The 27,414-nt window shown below is 37.5% G+C and overlaps 3 protein-coding genes across 4 annotated transcripts; 1 reads left to right on the top strand and 2 right to left on the bottom strand.

The window, feature by feature from the left end:
* The first annotated feature begins 6,089 nt into the window (after positions 1-6,089).
* Positions 6,090-13,311, top strand: LOC130714047 (branched-chain amino acid aminotransferase 1, mitochondrial-like). Its single transcript, XM_057563902.1, has 8 exons — positions 6,090-6,263; positions 6,513-6,689; positions 6,972-7,103; positions 7,503-7,601; positions 8,607-8,723; positions 8,824-8,919; positions 12,802-12,914; positions 13,021-13,311. The coding sequence occupies exons 1-8, from the start codon at positions 6,156-6,158 to the stop codon at positions 13,133-13,135; spliced, it is 957 nt and encodes a 318-aa protein (XP_057419885.1). The 5' UTR covers positions 6,090-6,155; the 3' UTR covers positions 13,136-13,311.
* A 1,295-nt stretch (positions 13,312-14,606) lies between these two features.
* Positions 14,607-16,648, bottom strand: LOC130711206 (malonyl-CoA:anthocyanidin 5-O-glucoside-6''-O-malonyltransferase-like). The gene has a single exon (XM_057560725.1). The coding sequence runs from the start codon at positions 16,459-16,461 to the stop codon at positions 15,004-15,006; it is 1,458 nt and encodes a 485-aa protein (XP_057416708.1). The 5' UTR covers positions 16,462-16,648; the 3' UTR covers positions 14,607-15,003.
* A 6,807-nt stretch (positions 16,649-23,455) lies between these two features.
* Positions 23,456-26,944, bottom strand: LOC130711207 (protein trichome birefringence-like 13). Of its 2 annotated transcripts, none has more exons than XM_057560726.1 (6): positions 26,428-26,944; positions 26,167-26,347; positions 25,744-25,884; positions 25,100-25,220; positions 24,069-24,203; positions 23,456-23,968 (listed from the first exon to the last, which is right to left on the bottom strand). In XM_057560726.1, the coding sequence occupies exons 1-6, from the start codon at positions 26,816-26,818 to the stop codon at positions 23,705-23,707; spliced, it is 1,233 nt and encodes a 410-aa protein (XP_057416709.1). In that variant the 5' UTR covers positions 26,819-26,944; the 3' UTR covers positions 23,456-23,704. The 2 variants fall into 2 exon arrangements, with proteins under 2 accessions (XP_057416709.1, XP_057416710.1); XM_057560727.1 differs by having other exon boundaries at positions 26,167-26,352; positions 26,428-26,568.
* Positions 26,945-27,414: the final 470 nt, after the last annotated feature.

The raw sequence follows: 27,414 nt of genomic DNA, 5'->3' as shown, positions 1-27,414 counted from the left end.
TTACCAGCTACAAGGAAGAGATTTGATTCCATCTGGGTCATTGTGGACCGTTTGACGAAATCAGCACATTTCATACCGGTGAAGACCACGTTCAATGTGGAGGCACTTGCAAAAGTATATGTCGCTGAGATTGTACGACTTCATGGAGTACCCTCGAGTATTGTTTCTGACAGAGATCCGAAGTTTACTTCGCATTTCTGGAAGGCCTTGCACGAGGCGCTTGGGACGAAGTTGAGGTTGAGCTCTGCCTATCACCCTCAAACGGATGGGCAGACAGAAAGAACGATACAGTCATTGGAAGACTTGTTGCGAGCTTGTGTTTTAGATAGTCAAGAGAGTTGGGATGAGCTGTTACCTTTGATCGAGTTTACTTATAACAACAGTTTCCATGCTAGTATTGGAATGGCACCTTATGAGGCTTTGTATGGGAGGAGATGTAGAACTCCTCTATGTTGGTTTCAAGATGGCGAACATCTTCTCGTTGGACCTGAATTAGTGCAACAAACTACTGAGAAGGTGAAACAAATACAAGAGAAGATGAGGACATCACAGAGTCGACAGAAGAGTTATGCTGACACACGACGGAGAGAGTTAGAGTTCGAAGCGGGAGATCACGTGTTTCTTCGCGTGACACCAACTACCGGAGTGGGTAGAGCGATAAAGTCAAGGAAGCTGACACCGAAGTTCATTGGACCATACCAGATCATCGAGCGAGTCGGTAACGTAGCTTATCGTATTGCGTTGCCACCTTTTCTATCCAAGATTCATGATGTGCTACATGTGTCACAATTGAGGAAGTACATCCCTGATCCCTCTCATATTATCAAGGAAGACGATATACAGCTTAGAGACAACCTGTCTTTCGAAGTGACACCAATAAGGATCGATGAACGTAGGATCAAACAACTAAGGAACAAGCAAGTCCCTTTGGTAAAAGTAATTTGGAATCAAATAACGGGCGATGCCACTTGGGAGCTAGAAGAGAAGATTAGGGAACAATATCCAGAACTCTTCGTTGAGGCTTAAGTTTCGAGGGCGAAACTTTCTTTTTGGGGGGTAGTAATGTAAGACCCGGATAATTTATGCGATTAATTAACTAATTATTTATCGATTATTGGGCGATAAGCGCTATTAAACTTAAGTTGATGTGTTTCGGAACAACATCGTTAGATTGGTTCGCTTTCTTGAAAAGTTTGGAAACAACGCTTCGTTGTAGGAAGATCACCATCGCGACTTGCATTAGAGCGAGAATTTGATTTCTCTTACGTCCTTATGAGGATGTATGTTTGATTTGGTGAAAAATGATTTTGTCGTCATTGTTACTATTATTATTATTATATGAAATAAATAAAAAAGTACAGGAAGAAAGGAAAAAAAAATTGGAAGAAAGAAATAGTCACATATGTGACTAGTAAGAAAAATATATATATATATATATATATATATATATATAAGTCACGAGAATGACTTAGAAAATATGTGAGTGTACATATTTCGTTAACACTGTTTTTTTGATCACTTAAACTTACTCAAAGTGATCTTGAATTATATCATAGAGTCTCTAATAATTTTTAGTATAATGATTCATCTTCCTAATATTTTTTCTATAGCTCTATGAGTTAAATCCTACACTACTTAAATTAATTTATACCCACTTTTGTTTCATACATCACCAAACCATGACAATGCAATATTCTCTTCTTGCATTTTTACACGTCCGACTTAGTTTTCCTTCACCAGGGGGTAAAATGCTTACTCGATCCCTTATGTTATCTGATTAAAAAAAAAAAAAAAAACGTGTCCACTTCCTAGCTAGTTGCCATCACAAAATAGACTTTCCACCTCCTCCTTACATAGGCTTTTTACCTATTACTCTCCAAAGCATTGCACCTCATGCTTGTTCCATTATGCCTATCCTCCAAGCCTCCACGTGATGATTGTTTGCTGCATGTTCCACACCTCCTCCTTGGCTGAAGCCTATATATATCAACGTGAATTGCTTTGGAAAATATACACAGAAGCAATTGAAAATACACACGAGAGGATACAAACACACTTGTTATGTGTAATTTATTTTTAGTGAAAATTCTTGAGTGTGAGGAGATTCTTGAGTTTTGGAAAGCTAGAATCTTGAAGCTTAGCATTTTCTAAAGCGATTAATTTTTCAAAGATCTGAAAGGTCACGAGGTTCGCAACTTTTATGCACTACTCACGAAGGTAAGGGTAACTCAATTTTAGCGCGTCTTTGAGTCTTGCATGCTTTTATCGCACTGCATGTGTTTGAGATGAAGGTGTTTAATTTGATTAGCAATTGATTGAAATATTTGCATGTTTTGCAATGTTGTATGCTTGCTTATGTTGACTGTTTCTGAGGCTTGTGCCAAATGTTTTCTGAAGGCTTCGGCCGAGTAAACTTATTGAGACGTGTGTCTCCGTTTTCTGAGAGGCTTCGGCCGTTTACTGGTTTCCGTCATTACTGCTTTCAAGTGGATAAGACGTGATTATTGTTGATTGATTTTGGCATATAGGGCTGAATTAAGTGGCATTCAGTGGTTGTCGTTCCACATGTCTGTCCCGTATTTCGAGGCGTTATTAAGTGGCATTCAGTGGTTGTCGTTCCACATGTTTGTCCCGTCCTTCGTGGCGTTATTAAGTGGCATTCAGTGGTTGTCGTTCCACATGTCTGTCCCGTCCTTCGTGGCGTTATTAAGTGGCATCCAGTGGTTGTCGTTCCACATGATTGTCCCGTCTTGTGAGGCGATATTAAGTGGCATTCAGTGGTTGCCGTTCCACATGTCTGTCCCGTCTTGAGAGACGTTATTGATCGATCCATTTTGGTAGCAGCATATAGTTGCATTATAGGGAACTAACACCTGACCCTATGTTGTTGGATTTTAGTTATTGGTTTATTGATATCTGATTTGATGATACATTGTTGAGGTTATTATTATCTGAGTTAATCTACGTTTAAGTTGTTGATATATGAGTTGAGTTATGTTGCTAGTTATTTACCATGCTAAGTAATTAGAGTTGAATAGCATGATTTTTTCTTTTATACATGGTAATTGCATGGAGTTAACCCTTTCTATTTGCTACTTGTTGTTTGGGCGCTTAACGCTATTAGGCGATAGAGATCCTTCCGCCGAGGCTTAGCTGCTCGAGTTGGAGATCGAGTTGTAAGCGGTGGAGTAGAGGTGTGAGAAGCAGCTTTGCTTCTCTTCTTGTGGACTATGTTTGAGTCTCCTTTTCTATATGAGAACTCTGTTATTAAAGCCTTGATTGAGCCACTGTTAAAGTGCGCATGTTTATTCTAAACCTTACTTATGGTGTTGTAAACTATTATTACTATATATCGGGAAACAGGTTATTTAAATAAAGTTATCATGTGTTTCCAACCCTATGGTATTCATTCTCATTTTCAAAAAAAAATACCCTTGGATTTTAGGGATTGCAGAATAGTCCTTAGACTTTGTTAGGTTACTAATGTGATTCCTCAGTTGAGAAATTGGGGCGTTACAAGAATCAAACCTTTTGACAAATGTTAGGGACTAAAACCCACTTTTGCTCCGACGAGGGATGAAAACCAAGCATTTGATAAAGGTTAGGGACCAAAAACTTATTTAAGCCTAATTTATTTCATAAATTTTGTTTACAAGTTACATAAACTGGTTAATATTGACTGTATATTTTATAGTCAATATATTTTGTCTATTTTTGGTTACAAGACGAAAACAGAGTTGTTAGTTGTCTTTTTCTCAAAACATAATATATTATATTATTGAAGAAGAAACCGTATGAGAATAATTCTCTCATGAAGTAAGAAATACTAAAATAACCCCAAACAATACAACCAAACCTTTTATGGTGATCATATTTTAAGAATGAGTCTCACTAAAACCTTTTTAAGACACAGAGAAAAAAATCTAGTGAAGAAAAAATAGTATCACATTCTCAAGTGAACCATAGTACAAAGACTCAAAACGACAAACCCCACCTTAACACCCAAACCAAACCCCTAATAAATATTACAAAAACAAACTAAAACCAGAAAGACCTTGAGTCCTCGCCCTTATGAAAACCCAGTCATGCAAAGAAACCATCACATAATGCTATAAAAATAATCCAGTAAGCTCAACCATGCAAAGCCCTTTTTCTGAGTAAACCTGAGTTTATACAAACCAAAGTCCACATTGTGTACGCTACTTCAGTGTTACCCAAAATGAATGGTTCCAACCAAGGCAAAGCTACTAAAAACCAAACCTGTAGATCCTCACTAAACCCACGAGCCTTAGGTGTGAGGATAGTAATACCCTCTGATTCGGGGGTACCTGTAACACGCACAAACAAATGTAGAGCTAGCATAAGCACCCTCACAACCCATGAAGCTAGTGAAGGGAGCGGCTTCCAAAGTAAAAAATTGTACTCTCCTTTACAACATCCATACCTTTTGTTAAACACACAATATATAATCCCTTCAACAAAAATTAAAGTGCTGCCAAGGAAACCAAAACCGTTCAGCCTCCTCCTTCCTTCTCCTTTCCAACGTTGTGCTCGGAACCCATACCTACACTAGGATGAGGCCTAAATTTGAAGGTTTGCACCAAAAGTGGAGTTACGAGGTGAGAAGGTAAGGACCTTTTTTTTTGGTAAGCCAAAGTGATATAAATAGGGAGTACAAGGGGTACTCCAAGCCCATGATACAAAGAGAATCATTATTTGATGTAATTCATTTTCCTTTGTGGACCCCGTATTTAAAAGTACAAATATGAAATTCTATTGCTTTATAACTGAAAATAGAATAAAATACCTACAATATATATAATATAAATAATTGAAGTAAATATAAGATTGTTGTTCTTTCAAAAAAAATATAAGATTGTTAATCTAGTCGTTGGCATAACAAAGCTTGGGTTCATGACAACGATAACACTGTGAAAAAATTTAAGGGAGAAAATACTTAAATAAGTAATAAAAACATCTGTATACAGAAAAAGTCAGCATAATTTTAGAAACTTGTGTGGTAAAGTATGGGTTCATTAACTAGGCAACAAACCCAAAAAACTAAAATAAGTTGGCTAATGTGGTAATTATATAAGGAAGACATATATAGAATAGATTGAAACAAATGCATTGAATATAACTGGCAGACAGTTATTGCTAGTCAAAATGTTCTTCAAACAATAACTTGAACTGCAATCCTCGGAGTTTTGGACTCAATATATTTTTAGGTTCCCTCTAAATATAAATGTAAACACATGTTTGTAACATCAATTTGGCACAATGCTACATAACAAAACTAAACTTTGAATATTGAAGCTTAATTGGTTTCTTTTTTCTCCCTGCATTTTTACCCGACCTTCAGTTGGTCATGGAGACCTCCCATCTACCAGCCAGCAATGGTGAAGCTATGAACAGGTTATTGCTCGACAATAAATTTTGGATTCACGATTTCACGCTATACAAATATCATTGCACGAATTTTATTTTTTTTATAAGCCATGAATTTTATATTGAAATGAAGTATTAAGAGGCACTTCAACCCAATATAAGAGAATTCACCTTTTGACTTTAAAATTTTGACATGGGCTTTCATTGACGATGAATAAACCATGCTGACGTTAAGGAATACCAAACCTCCATTAATTGTATACCCTTTTTAATCAAGTTGACGCTCCATTTTATGTTATGTGATAGAATTTGTTTGCCTATTATAATTTCATAGTCTTCTGGTTCAAAAGCTTTATGCATTACCATCATATATGTTGATTAAAACATGTCATTAACTTTAATTACTAGAAAGTCAAAAATATCATTGGTCTTCATTATTCATATTGCAAAAATTGATAATATACAATGTAAAGATGTGTGGACACCCATTCCACCTCTACCCCAATGAAAGAGCTTGGATGGGAAAAGGGCAAAATCTTTACATAATGTTAATGACAAAAGGTAATCCAAATATAAAAGGATAGAAATATTTTCTTCTCTTTTACCCTTTCTAATAAACATATTAGTTAGCTAGTTTACACCATACTAGAAGAGCATATATACAACTAATCCAACTCAATGTTTTTTTTTTTGGTAGGGAGACTGAAGAAAGATTTGCCAATATTGATTGGGACAAACTTTCATATGAAGTTATTCCAACTGATTATATGTACATTATGGAATCCAATACAGATGGGACCTTTTCAGATGGAGCTCTCGTACCTTTTGGAACCGTTCAAATCAATCCCCATTCTTCTGTTTTAAATTATGGACAAGTAAGCTATATATTGCTTTTAAGTATAGATTAAATAAGAAGTGCGAGACAGAAAGAAAAATATATATGGTATATATGAGTGTATGTACTATTTAGTATCTACATTTGATAAGCGAAGAAGATTCGGCATTAGTAACTCATAAGCTAAATATTAATGCTTCTAATTCATCCATTACACTTGGTATTAAAACATTCATATATGCTGACAAGTATACATATATGAATTATGATGCATGTGCATGTATAATAGGGACTATTTGAGGGCATGAAAGCATACCGAAGACCAGATGGTGAGGTGCAGTTATTTCGACCAGAAGAGAATGCACTGCGCATGCAAATGGGAGCAGATCGGTTATTATTGGCAGCACCTTCCGTTGAGCAATATGTTGATGCTGTAAAACAAGTTGTCCGTACAAACAAGCGTTGGGTATACATTTGTTGTTCTCATTTCTGACTTTTTTTCCTTTTTATTCTTATAGCAAGATTCTAGCATATATCAGTAAAATAGGCAGGTGTATATCATATATAAAAATACCGGTTGGTTCAAGTGTGGTACATGTTTAATTTCTTTTTGAGCAAGATTTTTTATGTCTTTTCTGTCCATATCTCTCTAATGTGCTTGGATAGAATGGGTGTGAAAAATGTACTTTTCCTGTTTTTTCCTAATCTTGAATATTGAGAGTTGTTAACTGGAACTGCATGCATGTAGGTGCCTCCTCACGGAAAAGGAACATTGTATATCAGGCCTTTACTATTTGGAAGTGGAAGTGTTATGGGTATCTCACCGGCGCCCCAGTCAACCTTCTTAATATACGCTAATCCAATTTGCAATGTTTACAAGGTAAGTGATCCCCTGCAAATTTTAACTTTCAACTAAACTAATATGAACAACCAAACAAAGATGATGATGAAAAGTTGAATTGATTGTCAAACATATTGATTAAACTTTCATAAAAAAACTAAATGGAGAAAGGAAAATAAATATCAGCTAAGTATATATACTATGCCGTTATCTATTGTACGTACGTAGATCAAGAAAAATTTAGTTCACAAGTTAAAATATCTTCTCTGAAATTAATTTTAGCATATAAGGAGAATATTAGAAATATAATGTACTAAATGTTAGTGGTGAAAATATGGCTCATGGGCGGGTAAATTTTTAGCATAGTGCACCATATAATTTCTCATATATTGTTTATATGTTATATTTAATATATATCTACAATCTTTATTTGGACAGGGACGAACTGCAGCCTTGAGTTTGTGGGTTCATGATAAACTTCCTCGCGCATATCCTGGTGGAACTGGTGGAGTAAAAAGTATAAGTAATTATGCACCTGTAAGTTTATCTTAATCTGAATGATAAAATCATTAAGAGATTAATTAGAGGTGGTAATAAGATTAATAACGAATAACTTAACTTTTTTTCAAACAACAAAAATTGATTCAATAAAATTACAAATTAGATTATCAAAAGGTAGCCCAAAACGGCACCTCTCATCACAACCTTGTTTCCCTAGGGGTATCGGCTAAGGCATTAGCTTTCTTATAAACGTGACATGCATACATTGCAACATTTCACTTCCTAGTGAAGCCTATCTATAAGATTCAAGCTATTAATGAGCTTCCACGGTCAGAATGAAACACAATTTACCCACCCAGTAGTCAAAGAAGAGTCGCTTTCAATTGCGATTGATGTCCCTAAAACTAAGTTCTCGCAAAATAAAAGATCGAGCATTCAGAATCCCTAGCACCTCCGCTTCATAGGCCCTCTTCCACCCAACCTGTTTAGAGAAACACCCCACAATTTTTCCTTCCGCATTCCTTAGCCCACCCCCCAAATTCCACTCACGCTTGGGTTCCCTTTTGAAGCCCATCCACATTGAATTTAAGGATAGAACCTACTAGAGGCACTCATGATACAAAACGTTGCAACTTTCAATGGGGTGGAATACTAGAGGCACTCATGATACAAAACGTTGCAACTCTCAATGGGGTGGAAATTTGTTGATATCCAAATGATCTGCAACCTGATTCATTTGATTGGGACATTATATTGTTACTTTCTAACTTACTTTGATCCCCCAAGCTAGCCTAATTAATTTTACATTTCAATCACTCTCTCCACAACAAAGTTACTGCCATTAAATATATGATCATATGTTTCTAGCCAAATTTCCCACCAAATAGAGTAAGCTAAGCTACCAGCTTCTAGATTAAATCAAATGTAGAAACATGATTGTATAACTTTGTGTTATAAATTGGCACTTAAATGAAACAGAATATTAAAATATACATTATGATAGTTTAATGATGTTCATGTCTATGTTCTCAATTTTTTCAGGTCTTCCAAGTGGTAAAAGAGGCAAAAGAAAAAGGATTTTCTGATGTTCTGTTTCTCGATGCAGCAGAACATAAATACGTTGAGGAGGTATCTTCATGCAACTTTTTCATTGTTAAGGTAACTAATGTTACATATATAGTAGTATTTTTTTCTTCATCAATTTGAAAATCTTCTAAAATCCATATTTTAAACTCCCCATTTGACTCTTTAATTTCAGCGGAATGTTATTACAACTACACCTGCAACCGGAACTATTCTTCCTGGAATTACAAGGAAAAGTATCATTGAACTTGCTCGTGATTTGGGTTACAAGGTGATTATTACTGATCTTGAATATATAATTTCGAAAGAAAGTAACATAAATTTCTTGGGCCAGTACTAATCATGTCAAAAAGTTATACTCCTTCCATTTCTAATTATAAGATCTAATACAAAAAATTACGCTTATTAATAAGAAAGGGATTGTCTAAATAACTCATAATATAGTTTGGGTTAAATAATTCATCATCCAATCACATTTGAGATAAATGAGTTGGAAATAAATTAATAAATAAAATATACAAATTCCAACTCACTTATCTTCAATGTGATTGGATGATGGGTTATTAAACCCAAACTGTATCATGGGTCATTTAGACAACCTCATTAAGAAAACATTAAATGTGTCTAATTAGTGTATTGGTTTTTTAAAAATGCATACATTCATGATTCATCCATATTTACCCTTTGTCATTTTCTCTCACTAATTAATGGTAGGTGGTAATTAAAACTTTGGAATTGAAAACACACAATTAATGTGAGGGGTATATATGAAAGAGTAGAATATTTTTTGCTAGATTATTGTTAAAGGTCTTATATTTAGGAACATAAAAAATTTAAAACTGGGTCTTATAATTAGGAACGGAGGGAGTAGTATGTTAGTGTACAAGTTTTTAACTTGTTCTGTTATTTTTCGTGAACCAATTATCTCAAAAGCTTATATTATTGGTCAAATGATACATTAATTATTTTATATTATATTTTTAAAACGCCTCTCACACAATAGATAATTTGGGCTTAAAGCATGATCAATGCACATGTCCACCCTACATATTAGAATTAGGGAGACATAACTCAACCAAAAAACTAGCTTAGGAGTTAAGGGTTGTTCTATTCTCTTTTTTTTTGAAAATAGAAATATATATTGATAGATAATAATCGATAGTACAAACATCACATAACAATGTGAGCAAAAGTCCCCCCAATGCTACAAAGCAAATCTAAAAACGAGTTTGTCTCATAAAACATTACAAGGCAACAAACTAACCCAGAGCCACAATCATAAGGGCCTAGCCCCTAAATCAAGCATTAGCCGACCAACAAGAAAATGCATCCGTCGGGGACCTAGATGCGGCGAGAGGAAGTCTCGCAAACCCATCAAAAACAGATCTGCATCTCAGTATTGAGGAGCACAAATTAGCACAAGACATCGACCAAAGGCAGCAGCAAAACCGAACAATAGTTCCAGGTTATCAAGAACCTCCTACAAACTCTGACTCGGCGCACTCAGAGCCAACGCCAACTGCCCAACCAACATACCTACATCCCAAAACTGCCAAGGACAACCCATCACACACCAAAAACCCCGAACAAGCTAGGAAAGCACCAGCCTATGCATCCTAACCATTTCAGAACAACCCAAAGCATGTGAATAATAAAAAAATTGAGAGACTTATCCTGGTATTGCAAACACAGCTATGTTCTTTTTCACAGTGACAAAATTCTTGTCTCATAACATATTGGAGGAGAGAAAGAGATTAGCCTTCTAGGAAGAGATAGTAGGGGACTTAACACGAGCCTCATAACAGCGAGAGTGGAACCTTTCAGTACAACCCATTCGGACAGAACCTAGAGCATGGATCCTCTTTGACAGAACGCTTCCTCACTCTCTCCCTCACACATAGTAGCATCTGAAAGTTAGAGGCGACGAAGAGCACGACAGAGCAGAGACGTCAAACAACAGAGCTTTTACCCCACAGTAGATCTGGCACAATGAAAGTAGGGGAAGAGGAACCTCTCAGATCTGGAGATAAAAACAAGGGGATCATCAGATGGGAGAAGCACGGCCCAGAACGTCGCTGCCGTGAAAGAGAACAACAAGGGCGGCCACCGCCGCTTATTGAAAGCTAAAGAAAGCAATCGGGGCTCCAAGCACCATGCGAAACAGGTCACCGAATCTTTGGAAGGTGGAGGAGAAGGAGAAGAGAGGGGAAAGCATAAAACGAAGTTAAGGAATGAAGGGTTGATGTCGCGCATAGAGGCGGCGCGACGACCACCCAAGGGGACTAGGGTTAAGGTTGAGAGAAAGAAAAGAGAAACGACAAGAGCAGGAACCCGAGCCCACATGTAGGGTTGTTTTATTCTAATCTTTATAAACATTTGTTTAACCATATTTCTAGCAAATGTGAGACTTCTAAAAGCATCTTCAATGGGAGTATGTAATGTCAAATACATACTCCCACCAATATCTATTACCATTGGAGCATATTTTTAATTTCAACATGGCTAGTGAGGGTATGTGAGAGTGGATACTCAATTTAGTCATGAAAAGTGTGTTTGCATTTATTATTGCTTAATGTAAAAGGTTTAAATAAAACTTGCAATTAATAAAATAATTTTTTATATAAACTTGTAAGAGTTGTTTGGTTGGAGTAAAAGTTAATAAAATGATGTAGATGATGTGGCATTATTGAGAGTTGTAAAAAGTAAAATGTAAATACTTTAGTGAATATCATGGTTAAAGATGCTCTAATTAATATTTGGAATGTGGAATTAACATCAACGAGTGACCCAATATGGAAGGTCTCCATAATAAATGGGTCTAACTAGGATATACTCTGATACCATATTAGAATCAGGAAGGTCTAGCTCAACATAAAATCTAGCTCAAAAGTTGAGGGTTGCTCTATCATTTATTTGTTTAACTATTTCTCTAGTAAATGGGAGACTTCTAACACTACCATGTGTTTAAAATTAATTTTATTATTAGAATAATGAGAAAATAAAAATCGAACCATATACCACTTAATTATAAAGGCTTTATGACATCTACAAAAAAAAAGAGGCATTAAGACCATTTCATGATCTAATTATCCCTGAAGCTTAAGATAAAATACACAGGAATGGTTTTATGTTATAATTTATATTATTAATTTTTTAGATCAATTTTTACCTTTATCTTATGGTGTGTTTGGTTTACGTTTGAAAACTAATTTTTGACTTCTCAAAATCAATTCTAACAAAAAGCTACTAATTGTGATTGTGCATTGTCTATTCTGTCCACCACTCAACCAAACACACTTAATTTTTTTATCTATCTTTTACTGTTCATATCACATACCCCTACTTTATGTTTGTAAACTAGTTCTAAATTATTTTGATCTTAATAATTTGTGTAGCTAAAATTACCATTATTTAATGAATAAACTTTCCATGTTTTATGTGAATGACAATCTCTTGCATGTAAACTCAAGAATTACTCTTTGTAAAGTGACTAAACTTTTACTGAACTCTATAACAAGCTTCTTTTCAAATTTTATGTCAATACTTCTATAGTTCTCAATATTTTCTTTTTCATTCATGAATATACTGTGCGTCTGTGCAATTCAACTACATATTAAATATAAAAATGTTAAAGATTATTCTAAATAATCATTTAATAAAAAAAATTAATCATATCGTAATGTGCAATTACATGATGTTTAACTAATTTTTATTGAAAAATATGAATATTAATAAAATAAATTGATTAAAGAGAAAACAATTATTGATTAATTAATTGAAAGAATGTTTAATTGATTTAGTATCGATATGCAGAAAAGTTATATGAAAAATGATTTTTTTTACATCAGAAATTTAAATTTTGCATCCTCCAGGGACTGGACCTCCCTTGCATAACTCACATGTTCTTTAGCTCTTACCCATTTGAGCTATCATTTGAGGACTATGAAAAATGATGTTGAAATGTGCAGTATATTAATATATTCATTTTTACTACATAAAAATAAAAATGCACATTAATAATCATACATAATTAAGTTAACTATGCCTTTCAAAGAAAAATTAAGTTAACTATATTACATGCACTTCCGTTATAATCTTCACTAGTTCACTTCTTAATTCCTTACTTATGATTTTTTCTGCTAATTTTGCCCAGGTCGAGGAACGAAAAATTCCAGTAAAAGAACTACTTAAAGCTTATGAGGTTTTTTGCACTGGAACTGCTACTGGGATTGCTGAGGTTTATAGTGTAAGCTACAAGGATAAAAGGTACAATGTCAATATGTCATTCAAATTCTAATAATAATAATAATAATGAAAATGAAAATAAAAATGATAATGATACGTACATAATAAGTTGATATTGTTTGTGCAGGGTTAAGTTCCAAACTGGACCCGACACTGTGACTCAGAAGTTGTATGATTTAATAACGGGAATCCAAACAGGTCTAAAGGAGGATAAGAAAGGATGGGTGGTGAAGATTGATTAAGCAATTACTAGTTTATATAAACACTAGTATTGTGACTTGTACAACGCACGCACGGAGAATATTCAATTTTTTTTTTTAAATATAAGGTGCTTGATGTGGTACCTTTATTTAAATGAGTGTACGGTACCTTAAATGATGTAAAACCTCTTTATCTCCAATTTTTTTAACTTCTAAAAGCCTCTAGCACCATCATTCATGAGCATTTTAGTAGATTATCTCATTATCTTATCGTTCGTCAGACACCAATTTTCATATCTCATCCTTATTGTGGTCAATAACTCTCTTGTTCTTACATCGCATATATTTCCACTTCCACCACTAGATTCTGACTTAAAAAGAGCTGCAACAACCGTTTAACGTCTAAGATTCCAACAAAAGTTAAAAGGTATAATCTTCTCTCTTTCTCTGCCCTTCAATTTCACAATTTCATCTAGTCGGAGTACCGTACCCAAAAGAATTTCAGGGTACCACAAAGTTTGTCAAAATATAGATTGTGAAAATTTTATTTGTGTTTCAAATAATGAACGTCACACTGAAACCGTACGTGAAAAATTGTGAAAAACTGTAAAAAGTTATTAGTGTTCCAAATTAAAGTAATGTTCAACAATAAAGTCTGAAAATGAAAGGTTCAGAACCACAAAAAAAGGTTGAAAGAGAAACCGATGAAATAAAATTAAAGAAAGGGTTTTGGTTCGGCGTTAAAGCACTTGGGACGGTTGTTAGAGGTCAATTGAAGGTTTTTGCTAAAGTGGCTGAGCTTTTACCAGCTTTTTATTAGTTAGGTGACTTTATCATTGTTGAGAGAGGTTGTTTCTCAACTTTATTTTATATAAATATATATATATATACATATATATATATATATCATTTTTGAAAATAGAGGAGAAGAAGGTTCTCATCGAATGAGTGATCATGAAGTTTCTTACTAATCAGGCAATTGGATTGCAATGAAATGTAGGCATAGGCATGGGGAGGTGAGACCTTGAGCCAAGTACGGATCTAATACCAGAGTGATGGGGGCAAGTGCCCCTCAATAGTTTTATATTTATTGAAAACTACATATTTAATATTTAATGTAGGAATCTTTCACAAGTGTCTTATATAATTGAGTTACTTTCACTATTTTTTTTATGAAGGAGTAAGTTAGTACTAACATCTTTTCTTTTAGATAAAACTGTCCCTAGCTTTTTGTGTTTAAAAATAGTTAACTTATGGGTTTCTTTTGCAATTGTGCATATTGAAATTTTATTTAATTTAATTTAAAACTCAAATTTTTCTCTCCCCATTTATTACCTTCTTACCCTTTCTCTCACTTCTCTTTCGTCAACAATTGCCCCCTATTTTTCTCACCTTTCATCAAGCTTTTCTGTCATGACTACTACTTATACAAGGTCTTGTATAAGTAAGAGGTTACTTTTGTCTAAAAGAAAATATGTTAAGTGAATAAGTGCTAACTTACTCTATCATAAAATCTAGTAGCAGTAAGTTAGCAAACTCCAAATAGGTCAAGCCTAAAAAGTACATTAAGGACTAATTGCACAAATTATCGACAGCAAAGCTAACATTACACAATCATAACCAGTACACAAATAGAATGCATCTATAAAAGGGTTCTGGCAGAGCAGAGTCCCCTATTTAACACTATAAACAATGATACAAAATTTGAAAGACAGATAACAAGCTAATGCTAGCATTAGCAATTCCTATGAGCATACCGGCTTATTAAAGCTTTTCTACTAGAAAATACACGCACTTAATAAGCTCTAATAAGTCATCTTTGATTCACATTCAAACAGGTTTCCTACAAATGCTCAAACAAGTTGTTGGAAGGATATATATGTATTCTGCTTCCCTCAAAGTTGAAACTTTTAGAAGGATTCAAGTTGTTGGATAAAACTGGCAGAAAAAGCTTCCATATCATGTTTGTTCAACACCAATCCAATCTCAATCCCTCCATTATTATTCTTACTTTCTGAAAGTGAAAATGCTCCTGTTCTGTCTATGGAAGTAATATCCACCTTCTTTGGTCTTCCCCATCCAAAATCAATACCATAAACCTCGAACCGCGGCGATCCGGCAATGGAGTATACCCTTCCTTGCGGGAGCTTCTGCAACATTGAAGCTGCCCTATCTTTTGCTCCACTCAGCACTCCATCATACTTCACCCTACTCAAAGCTTCATTCATCTTCTCCAAAGCTCTAATGAATCCTTCTTTTTCTTGCAAGCTCTTGATCTTAGCTTCAAACCTTTGACCAGTAATGCAATTTCCAAAATAAGTGGGGGACACAATTGGAGGGTCCAATAATCTGGATCTACAATCTACACTAAATGCAAACATTACAGTATCTCCCTTTGGTTGTTCTGCTTTGACAGCACATGCCAACACATAAGCACAAGAGACAGCAAAAGTTGATAACCGATCATCCTTCATTTTCAGCTTGGAAAGTGCATATTGCTTAAGCTTCTGGATATCTGAGGAGGTCAATTCAAATACACCTTTAAGTTTAACCTTATCATTGGTTTGTGTTGTTGTTGTTATTGACTGCCACACCTTGAGGCTTCGATTATTTGGTCCATCTTTCTTCAACCATGCGTCTAAGTACGCCTCGCCGATTCCTGTATGGTCTTTCTCTTGTATCACCAATCTGTCAAAGAAAGGTGTTAGATCTTCAGGTAAAAATGATGATAAAGAAGAAGAAGATGATGATGATGATTGTTTTTCAAGGTTAGAGCAAGTGTAGGCCCATGATTTCACAAATGAAGTTGAAGACTTTCCATCAAAAGCTGCATGGTGTGTGGTTAGTCCAATGCAGAAGCCAGAATTTGGAAATAGAGTGACTTGCAGTGCTAGAACAGAGGCTTTTTCATGGGAAGTGGTCAAGTGGGGTATGAGGTGGTGTCCTTGCGAAGCTTGGCAGAGATCAGAACATAGGTAGCTGAAATCAGCATTGGATTCAGCTACAGTGAAGGAAACAGCATCACCAGGGACATAGCTGATGATGATTGGTTTGGATTTTGAGGGATCATTATCATGGGGCTGCTGATCCCAGATGATGTTACCCGCAAGAGGGAGGAAGTGTTGGAGTGTGAGTGAAAGGGAGTGTTTGAGATTGGGAAGAACAGAGTCAAAGAAAGAAGAGGTTGAGTGTGAAAAGTGATAGAAGAAGAGACGCTCAACAGGTGGAAACCTTAGCCAGAAAAGGTCGAAGAAGGTGAGTGGCAGAGAGGTTGGAATGGTGGAGGAAGGGATTGCTCCTCCCTGCAGGGGTTCCACACTGCAAGCTTGAACAACTCTCCAAGATGGCGGTGGTTGAGATGATGCCATGGCTTATCAGCTAAGAGAGAAAGAAACATGTGCTGGTGCTGCAACTATTCTTCAAAGCTTATAATTAAGGAGGTCGTGCTCACATGTTGAGCATGAAACCTTAAAAAATTAGCCTTATACGCGTACAGCTTGGTTTCTGACCCACAAAATGCTGAGTGAAAATAACTTCTAAATGCATTTCTAAGAGTATGAGACACTCACAAACAATGTTTTCAAGTAGAGAGGAGCATGATAGAGTCGTGGTCTTGTACTTGATAGATTGCTGATTCGAACTTGTGCTAATCCCATTGGGATAAGGTAAATGTATATGTGCTCTATGAGCCCAACAGTTTTTCCTGCCTTGAATCAGAGTATCATCTCTTGACCCTAAATTTTTTAAACCAAAAAAGAGTATCAGCAATTTGTGGTGGTTTAAAATCCTAATAAATGTGTTTGAAAGCTCTTTTTTTACCGTGCAATTTGTAATCACCTAAAATTGTTACAAATTGTAAGTGTTGATTGAGTGTAATCACTATTCTTTGAGAATTGTCCATTATTACAAAACAAAACCTATGAAAAAGTGAGTTTGGATCCTCTCCCGCCGAAAAATGCACAATCAGAGAGAATTCCAAGCCTGGTTACCAATTAACTAGAAACAGAATCCAGTAGTGCTGATAAGATGATCAGTTGCTCACCATGATCATGCTTTGACATAGCTCTAAGTAAATCAAGCTAACTCTCACTATGGTGGTTAACTTGCTATTAATGTTGCCAAACAGCCAATAAAGCAGCGCTATAACAGAGCGTTCTGAAAGCTCACCGTTAGCCGTTATTTGGATCAAATTTCCGCTAATTGCTGCTATTTTCGATTATGAGAGTGTTGACGATAGTCTTGATTCTCTGCAAGAATTCAGAAGCTGTCTTGGTTCCTTTGGTAATCGTCTTCAGTTCACTGCGCAATTGTGCAGATTGTGCGCGTGACTTTGCATTGCAAAAACTATGAATCTCTTCCCACACTTGCCAAGATTGCTCACACCGAAGCACATTTGGAAGAATAGAAGCAGATAAAGTCGAGAGAAGCCATGTGAAGAGGCTTGAATCTTGTTGTTCCCACTCTGTGAACGCTGGATTCACAGTTTCTGAGATGCGATCTTCATCAGTGAGAAATTTTGGTGGAATTTGAGGACTATTCACAAATTTCTGAAGCTGATGAGCACGAATCACTCCTTCAACTTGTTGCTTCCAGGAGTAGAAATTTGTATCATCTAGTTTGATGCTGATCTTGTGATTCAGAGAACGTTCAGCAGAAGAAGAAGAAAGTAAAAGAGAGGAAGAAGATGAACTCTCCATGGATCTAAGCTCTTGATACCATGTTAACAGAAACAGAGAAAAGGGAAAAACTGAATGACTTTGATTGATAATTGGTAAACAGTACATAGAGATGTTCTCCTTATATAGAGAAGAGAGTAGCTTACTAAGCAAGCTTTCTAGACTCAACTGAATCATAACTGACTCATAACAGAATGACAGCTCAGCAACTAACTAACTGACTACTCTAACAAACTGTTATCCAGCTGGCATACCAGCTGGCACAGCACATGCGATATTCATATATCACTATATATTCATATACACTTATACACCCCCTCAAACTGAAGTAGGTGACACTAGTTGTAACTTGTCAACTACATTCAGTTTGTCTCTCAATTCCAGAAACCTAGTAGGGAGAAGTGCCTTGGTAAGAATGTCAGCCCTCTGATGTTCAGCTGAGATGTGTTGCACTAAAAGACTCTTGTTCTGAACCTTCTCTCTCACAAAAAAAATGTCCATTTCCATGTGCTTTGTTCTCGTATGCAAAATAGGATTATGAGTCAGAAGAACTGTACTCATGTTATCACAAAGAACAGTGGGAGTAGCGAAAGATATCTTCAGCTCTGTCAAGAGAGATTGAACCCACAAGAGTTCTGCAGTAGTGTTAGCCAAGCTACGGTACTCTGCCTCTGTGCTGGACCTAGCTACTAAGGTTTGTTTCTTAGCCACCCAAGAGATAAGGTTAGGACCTAGAAAGACACAAGAACCCGAGGTAGACCTTCTGTCATCAGGGTCAGAACCCCAATCAGCATCACAATATGCTACCAAAGGTAAAGGCTGCTGCAGAGAACATGACTGAAGCAAGAGACCATGAGTCATAGTGCCTTTGAGATACCTTAAGATCCTTTTTACTGTCTTCCAATGTTCTTCATGAGGTTCAGCTAAGAACTGACAAACCTTATTTACTGCATAAGAAATCTCAGGTCTGGTTATGGTTGCATATTGGAGCCCCACGACACTTCTGTAGAGAGTAGGATCAGTAAGCACAGTGCCTCCATGCTTAGAAAGCTTGGCACCACCTTGCATAGTGTGGAGATACCAACAGCATCTGACATGTTTGCTTTAACCAAGAGATCAGCAATGTATTTAGTCTGATTTAGAAGAAGTTTACCTCCAGGAAGATGTGTCACTTGCACACCTAGAAAATAGTCCAGCTGACCCAATTGCTTGAGAGCAAAGGCTGAGTGTAACTTGTCCACAAGAGTTTGAATGAGAGTGGCTGAAGCACCTGTGATGATTATATCATCAACATAGATCAACATATAAATGCACCCTTGAGTGGAGTAATAAGTGAACAAGGAAGGGTCACACTTGCTGGCCTGGAAACCAAATTGAATTAGAGCATCTTTAAGCCTATGGAACCAAGCCCTTGGGGCTTGCTTAAGGCCATAGAGAGCCTTTTGGAGTTTGCACACCATTGTCTTGTCTTCTCTCTCAAAACCTGGAGGTTGTGACATATAAACCTCCTCCTCTAGAACTTCATTGAGAAAAGCATTGTTAACATCAAGTTGTTGGATGGCCCAACCCCTGGAAATGGCTAAGGACAGAATCAACCTCACTGTGATGGGCTTCACCACTGGAGAAAATGTCTCTGAATAGTCAAAACCCTGTACTTGACTATACCCTTTTGCCACAAGTCTAGCTTTGTACTTGTTCAAAGTACCATCAGGATTTTCTTTAACTCGAAAAATCCATTTACACCCCACTGGCTTCCTTCCAGGAGGGAGAGGAACTAGGGTCCAGGTCGCATTATGCATGAGAGCATTATACTCATCTTTCATGGCTTGCAGCCAATTAGCATCTTTAAGAGCTTGTTTGACTGTTGTTGGTTCAACATGTGCAAGAAGAAGAGTTGGATGAAGTCTTGGCTTGACAATACCTGACTTGGCCCTGGTAGTCATGGCATGAGTGTTAAGAGGAGCAATAGAGGCAGCTGCAGGGAGGGGAGGTACTGAAGTTGTGTTGTCATCTGAGTTGTCTGCTGCAGATGAACCTGAAACAGCTGCAGTGGCAGGTGGTGCTGATTCTGATGTGAAACGTGAGGCCTCAGCAGTAGCACCTGAGGCAGAAGCATGGGGCATTGAGTTGCCTATGTCAGCCTGAGCATCCACCAATGGACTAGGAACCTGTGAAGCATGTTCTGATGAAGATGAGGTCTGAGCAGCCTGGGGTGGTGAAGAAGCTGACTGAGAAGAAGCTAAAGAAGAACTAATCAAGGGAATTTTGCAAGAAACACTAGGACTGAAATCAGTAGAGGTAGAAGAGGAATCAGTAGGAAAAAGTTCAGCATAGGGAAACCTGTGCTCATGGAACAAAACATCCTTAGAAATATAAATCCTACCACTTTGATCTAGACACTTGTACCCTCTATGATTTGAAGAATATCCTAGAAACACACAGACCTTGGAGTGAAGTGACAATTTATTGGAATTGTAGGGTCTGAGAAAGGGAAAGCAAGCAGACCCAAATATTTTAAGACTCTTGTAATCAGGAAGCTTACCATACAGCTTTGAGTAAGGACTTTGACCTTGTAAGGTAGTAGTAGGCATCCTATTTATGAGATATGTGGCAGTAAGGAAAGCATGATCCCAAAAATGTAAAGGAATAGAAGCATGTGAAAGTAAGGTAAGACCTGTTTCTACTATGTGTCTATGTTTCCTTTCCACACTCCCATTTTGGTGATGTGTGTGAGGACAAGTAATCCTATGTATGATCCCTAGAGAGGTGAAGTGGGAAGTAAGAGGTCTAAATTCCCCTCCTCCATCTGTTTGCACACTCTTGATCTTATGACTAAATTGCAATTCAACCATGGTCTGAAAATTAAGAAAAGTGGAATAAGTATCTGATTTTTTCTTAAGTGGAAAAATCCAAGTAAACTTGGTGAAAGCATCTACACAAGTGAGAAAGTAAAGAAATCCACAAGAGGATTCAATGGCTGCAGGACCCCACAAATCAGCAAAAACTAATTCAAAAGGTGTTGTATAAACAGTAGTGGAAATAGAAGAGGGAAGTCTATGAGACTTGCCCAAACAACAAGCTTGACAAAATGAAAACACACTTTTATTCACTGGCACAGGAACATTACACAAAACAAGAGCTTGTTTTAGAACATCATGATGTGGATGGCCTAACCTATAGTGCCACAAATCATAAAGGGGACTACTACTACTACCATTACATTGATCATTTACTAAAGAAGTAGACTTAGCAGACATAGTGCTAGACTTATCAACAACTGAAGATGGCAAACTTGGAGCAGAAACTGCTGCTTTATTGGACTTGAACTGGGACTGAGAAGCAAGATCAGTCGGAGACACTTGAAACACAGAAGCTGGAACACCTTGGACTGATGAAGAACTAGAGGAAGCTGAAGTGAATGGACTGTCAAAGTAGTATAGACCATCCTCTCCAACTCTTCCAGTGAGAAGAAGCTCAAATGTGTCCTGATTTCGAACACAACAATAGGTTGAGTGAAAGGTAAAAAACACATTGTTGTCTCTTGCAAATCTACTTACACTAACAAGGTTTTTAGTAATAGAGGGAACTAGAAGCAATTGTTTCAGCACTAACATAGCCTTAGAATTGAAAAGAGAGGGAATAGAGGCAGAACCTATGGACTGTATTGGCATGCCCTGACCATTCCCCATCAGAACTTGCTGTGTAGTTGAAGCAGGAACATGATCCACAAAGATGGAGGGATTGTTGGTGACATGGTGTGTGGCCCCTGAATCAGGACACCAAGACACAAGAGGATTGTGTTGAGGAGTAGCAGTGGTGAGCATGGCTTGAGGAGTGGCCTGTGGAGCCTGTGGCTGAGAGGAAGGCCGTGGTGTGAAGCCAGGAAATGAATTAGACATTGCTGCTGTTGGATTCCAGGGTGAAGGAAACTGAGGCATAGTAGGAGCTTGAGGAGTCCAAGCATATGGAGACATTGCTGGTGCAGTTGAAGGCTATTGAGGCCACTGATTGAGACCTGGTGCTCCAATCATAGCAGGAAAATAAGGACTGGCCCCAAAATTAGGTGTGTTGAACCCTAAATTAGCAAAGGGAGCAAAACCCCCAAATTGAGAGGCGGCAAACCCTAAATTCACTGGATTTGGATTCATCCCAGTAGGAGCAGCATTAGGTGTGGAAGATGGTGCACCAGCAGGCCTGGACCAACAAGCAGAGGTCTCATGACCCCATTTGTTGCAGTATTGACACTGAACATTGCGTCCTCGACGACCACGTCCCCTTCCATAGCCACTGCGACCTTCGTTGTCCTCGCGAGAGTCCTCGCGATCGCGAGATGCAGAATTGGAATCAGAGGTCGCGGATGATGACGAAGCATTGGGAACAGATGGCGACGGTGATGGAAGCCACTGCGGTGGCGGTTGCACCGGAGGAGGCTGTGACGCATGCAACCACGGCGTTTGAGACGACGCCGGTGGCGAAGGTTGTTGCGGTGCTTGCATCCACGGGGATGGCGTCGGAGCTTGCTGCGACGGAGGCACATGAGTGAGAAGTGCAGAAGCGGTGGAATCAGCAAGTTGCTTCTTCTTCATGCGTTCAAAACGTGCCTCGTGTGCAATCACCATAGCCTCAACTTCAGAGATAGTGAAAGACGTGGTGCGACTGTAAATCACAGTCATGAGAGCACTATATTCATCTGGTAAACCATCAAAAATCGCCTCAAGATGATCACGGAAAGCTACAGGCTCACCAATCGTTGTGAGAGTGTTGACGATAGTCTTGATTCTCTGCAAGAATTCAGAAGCTGTCTTGGTTCCTTTGGTAATCGTCTTCAGTTCACTGCGCAATTGTGCAGATTGTGCGCGTGACTTTGCATTGCAAAAACTATGAATCTCTTCCCACACTTGCCAAGATTGCTCACACCGAAGCACATTTGGAAGAATAGAAGCAGATAAAGTCGAGAGAAGCCATGTGAAGAGGCTTGAATCTTGTTGTTCCCACTCTGTGAACGCTGGATTCACAGTTTCTGAGATGCGATCTTCATCAGTGAGAAATTTTGGTGGAATTTGAGGACTATTCACAAATTTCTGAAGCTGATGAGCACGAATCACTCCTTCAACTTGTTGCTTCCAGGAGTAGAAATTTGTATCATCTAGTTTGATGCTGATCTTGTGATTCAGAGAACGTTCAGCAGAAGAAGAAGAAAGTAAAAGAGAGGAAGAAGATGAACTCTCCATGGATCTAAGCTCTTGATACCATGTTAACAGAAACAGAGAAAAGGGAAAAACTGAATGACTTTGATTGATAATTGGTAAACAGTACATAGAGATGTTCTCCTTATATAGAGAAGAGAGTAGCTTACTAAGCAAGCTTTCTAGACTCAACTGAATCATAACTGACTCATAACAGAATGACAGCTCAGCAACTAACTAACTGACTACTCTAACAAACTGTTATCCAGCTGGCATACCAGCTGGCACAGCACATGCGATATTCATATATCACTATATATTCATATACACTTATAATGAGAGCTTGACAGCAGATTTTTTACTTTCCAGCTTTCCGCTATATTTTGTGATCCATGATTAACAACAGTGCTTGCTATCAAAACATCTGTCATCCTCAACCCACTCTAGATGAGTAACCCGAGCAAAATAAACCTATTGGCATCCATACACAACTCAAGAAGTGAAACATGATGTGTCATTTTATCTCACTAATCTTCAAAAAAGAACTATAATATGCATTTGGAATGTGGATTACACAAATTATAATATTTGCATTCGGAACTTCTATATTCAAAAAGAAAATGTAACATACTCAAAATCAATCTTGCCAGTCAGCAGTAGTGAAGTTCCACAGGACTGTATGGGGGCAATGCAGGTTTTTCTTTTTCTTTTTTCCCTCCAATATAAATAACTACTTCTTTATGGCTTTATCAACTTCTACGCTTGATAGTATTCAGTTGCTGTATAAACAAGTCATTCCAGGTGTCTGTAATTCCTGGTAAGCACCAGTGCATACAATCATCATGTTTTTTTCCTCCTGCAATACCTGGGTGGGCATCAGCCCTGAACTCACTCAATCTAGTGATGTCCAAAATAATGAAACCTGATCCCTTAAGAGCCTTATGTAGATGTTCATTGACGAGTCGAACCTCCACATTGGTCCCATTGTTCTTCACAGAGAAAAGTTCTTCTACCTGATAGGGTAACAAAACTTCCAAGTTCAGATTCATAACAGCTTACATAACAAGGCCAGATTAATAAGAATCCTGGAAAAGGATAACTAAATGTACTTACCTGCTCTGTGGATAAAGGTCGATCCCTTCGACAGGAACCACCTTGATCCCAGTCTCCTCCTTCAAAATGTCTTGGTGATTGAGTGCGGAAAAACTTGACTGCCCCTGGTCTTGCTCTTTCCTCCACATATGGGATCTGTGAAGAAACCACTCTGTCATTAAAATATGCAAACTAATCACATGCCTGTGATAGTTGTAATTTCATGGTGGTATTTGTAAAATTATTCCAGGGATAGTGTTACATTGAATTTATATTTTACGAGCATCTTAATCATGATAGTTGCAGGACAATGCTCAACCTAAAATATAATCGTTTTTTCTTATTTGAACGTGGACATAGTTCCAAAATGTTGATGTTTCTAATTTGAAAAGTGCTCATAGATTTGAAAAACACACTTCACCTTAATGCTAATTCTACAGATAGTTCTCAAATATGGTTCTGTGTGTCACTTGAAAAGTAAAGAGCCTGTTGACCAATCTATATCCCTTGCCAGTTTCCTTTATCTTTATCACATGAAGAGGTCATCTATAAGTAAACTTTCAATAAAGTGGTCATTTGTATCATTTCTGAGACCTGCAGAAACCCTCTTACAATAAAGAGCTCATCTATAGATGTGTTATGAAGTTAAGGTTATAGCTTATTTAAGTATCAAAAAGAGATGTTTGGGCTAAAGCCATGCCTGTGTAGATGTAACAAGATCATACAAATGCTAATGAGGTTGGCATTTTATATCATAGCAGCCCTGTCATGATTTGCAAGGACAGTAATGATTTTATTTTTTGATATAAAAACTGATAACTACGGCCCAAATAAGCGTCACCTAGTCCTTCCAAATTTTTTTTTACTTTCACAAATTGCTGGGAACAAGAATAATGGAACTAAATGTACAAAATTCAAAATAAAATAATAATAGTAATAATAATAATAATAATAATAATAATAATAATAGAGTGGTTTAACACAATACTTAATAACTGTAAATTGTTTCATAAACTATCAGGATAAAAAGAAATAGAATGCAAAGACATTACCATGTGCTCCAAAACCATATCCAGGCCTTGATCTGGAAGTAGTGGAGGAATTACTGGCTGACCCTTCTTGAAGAAAAGCATAGGTGTCTTCACAGGGTCAAATTTCGAAGGGGCCCACCACCTGTTTGTATGAACCAAAAAGAATCAAGGAAACTGAACTAAAATCTAATCAAAATTTTCCGAGGAGCAGCTACGACATCACTACAACAGCTCAAAAATAGGAAAATGAGGACTGATGAGCAAGCAAAAAAAAGGTTATCCTCATAGTTAATCCCGATCACAAAACTCAGTTTCCTCAAATCATAAAAAAATAGTAAGAAAATTGACATAATTCAACTTAAGCAAAGGAGAATAACAAGGAAGCAGAGAAATGAAAAGTTCTTTGTTGCAATAATTAAAACAAATCATAAAACTCCTGAATGCTGATGAAACCAGATCATAAAACTGACACAAGACAGCCTTAGCCCTTGCAACCCTTTGAGGAAACTCAAAACTGAAGGAAAAGAACTCACAAGACATTCCAATAAAACAAAACAGAGACATGTACTTTGGTACCCCAATTACTCAAATATCTGTGATTTCCAACATCAATAACTAGAAAGGAAACATGATCAATTGACAAAACACAGAAATATTAGCATTACCAATGCCCGGTGTTCAAAATTAGAATGTCGTGGAAACTTGGAGCTTGTGCCCATGTGCCCTCTAGAACATCAACATCAACTCTATAGCCCTCTTTGAATCCAAGAGCTTCTAAGGCACCAGCATGGTCACTAGCTGACCATCTGCATCAAACAGAGGAAGAAGAACTCAAGTTAACAACGTGCAACAAAAACAATACCGCATAGTCCAATAAGAACCGTGACCTCTAAAACAAATTATGACATCAAATCACAAAGCCTAGAAAACACACTCATACAATTCTACATTACAAGTACACATAGTGATGCAATCATAAAATGGGTGAAAACTCTGCAATCTATGGGCTCATATAGTAACAGCAACAAACAAACATCATTTCAAGCAAAACCCAGAATAGCATGAGAATCACAAAACCGCAAGCTTACCTACCATAACGAGCCAGAAGATTGGTACGGTGATAAGCAATGGTGAGATTGTAAGGGAGAAAGGTGAATCCACGGTCAGCACCAGCAGGTCGCCATTTCTTGACTTGAACATCAGAGACACTCTTCAGAGTGCAGAAAAGAGACACGAACATGTTCCTATTCAACGAGTCTCCAACAAACCCTGCACTGTTGAATACCCATTACTCAAAATCCCAAAAAGCACACAAATTTGGATGCAAAAATCGAAAACTGAGAGAGTACCAATGCTGATGTGAGTGTGAGATTGAAGGAACCCAACTGGGTCGAACTGAGGGAGATCGCAGCCATTGGGCTTCCACCGCCACTTAGCGAGTTCTCCGGCGTTGGATTTGTTGCCGGAGATGCAGTTCCAGCCCTTGAAGATCTCCTTGCAGGTGTTGTCGTATCTGGGTATCCTTGAGGCGTCGTGGATCCATGTTCCGTGGGAAAAGTCGCAGGAACCGTGGTTGATCTGGAAGGTGCGAAGAGGGTGGGAAGATGAAGGGGTTGTGGTGGTTGTGAATTGGGAGAGGAGGAGGAAGATGGAGGAGAAGCAGAGAAGAGAGAGGAGAGGAAAGAGAGGGAGTTTCTTCTTCGTGTTTTGCTGGTTAGCTTCTCTTGTGCTTGTGGCCATGCCACCCTCAATACAGAGCAGAGTAGCACCTATGGCTTATGCTTGCTACTTGTTTTCCAATTCTCTTACTCTTTTATGTCACTTGTTTACCCACTCAAAGTGTGTTTGTTCCGGGTGGTTTAATCACGGATAATGTCTTAATGGCTTTCAAGTCTAGCTGCAATGGCATAATGGTGCTAAAATTGGGCATGTCCAAAGCGAATGACGGCATTGAATGGTCTTTTTTGAAAGTGTGGGGTTTCTCGATTATTGGATTAATTTTCATTATGAGATGTGTATCATATGTATCTTTTTCAATTATGTTGAAGGGGAACCCTCAATCTGTTTTTAGGCTCTCAAGAGGTTTAAGACAAGGGATTCGTTGTCGCCTTACCTCTTTATCATGTGTGGTGAAGTTTTTATCCTGTTGATATGGAAATCTATTGCTTCATCTACTATTTATGGCATTAAAATAGTCAGAAATGCTCCTGTTATATCTCATTTACTATTTGTAGATGACAATATTTTGTTTGCTCGAGCGAAGAATTAGAAGGTGGAATGTATGAAGAGCATCCTTGCTATCTATGAGAGAGCATCTGGACAAGTGATAAATTTTG

The sequence above is a fragment of the Lotus japonicus genome, chromosome 4 (assembly GCF_012489685.1).
Source record: "Lotus japonicus ecotype B-129 chromosome 4, LjGifu_v1.2".
NCBI classification, from domain to species: Eukaryota; Viridiplantae; Streptophyta; class Magnoliopsida; order Fabales; family Fabaceae; genus Lotus; species Lotus japonicus.
The sequence above is the reverse complement of the archived record's forward strand: the minus strand, read 5'-3'. Positions and strand labels throughout refer to the sequence as shown.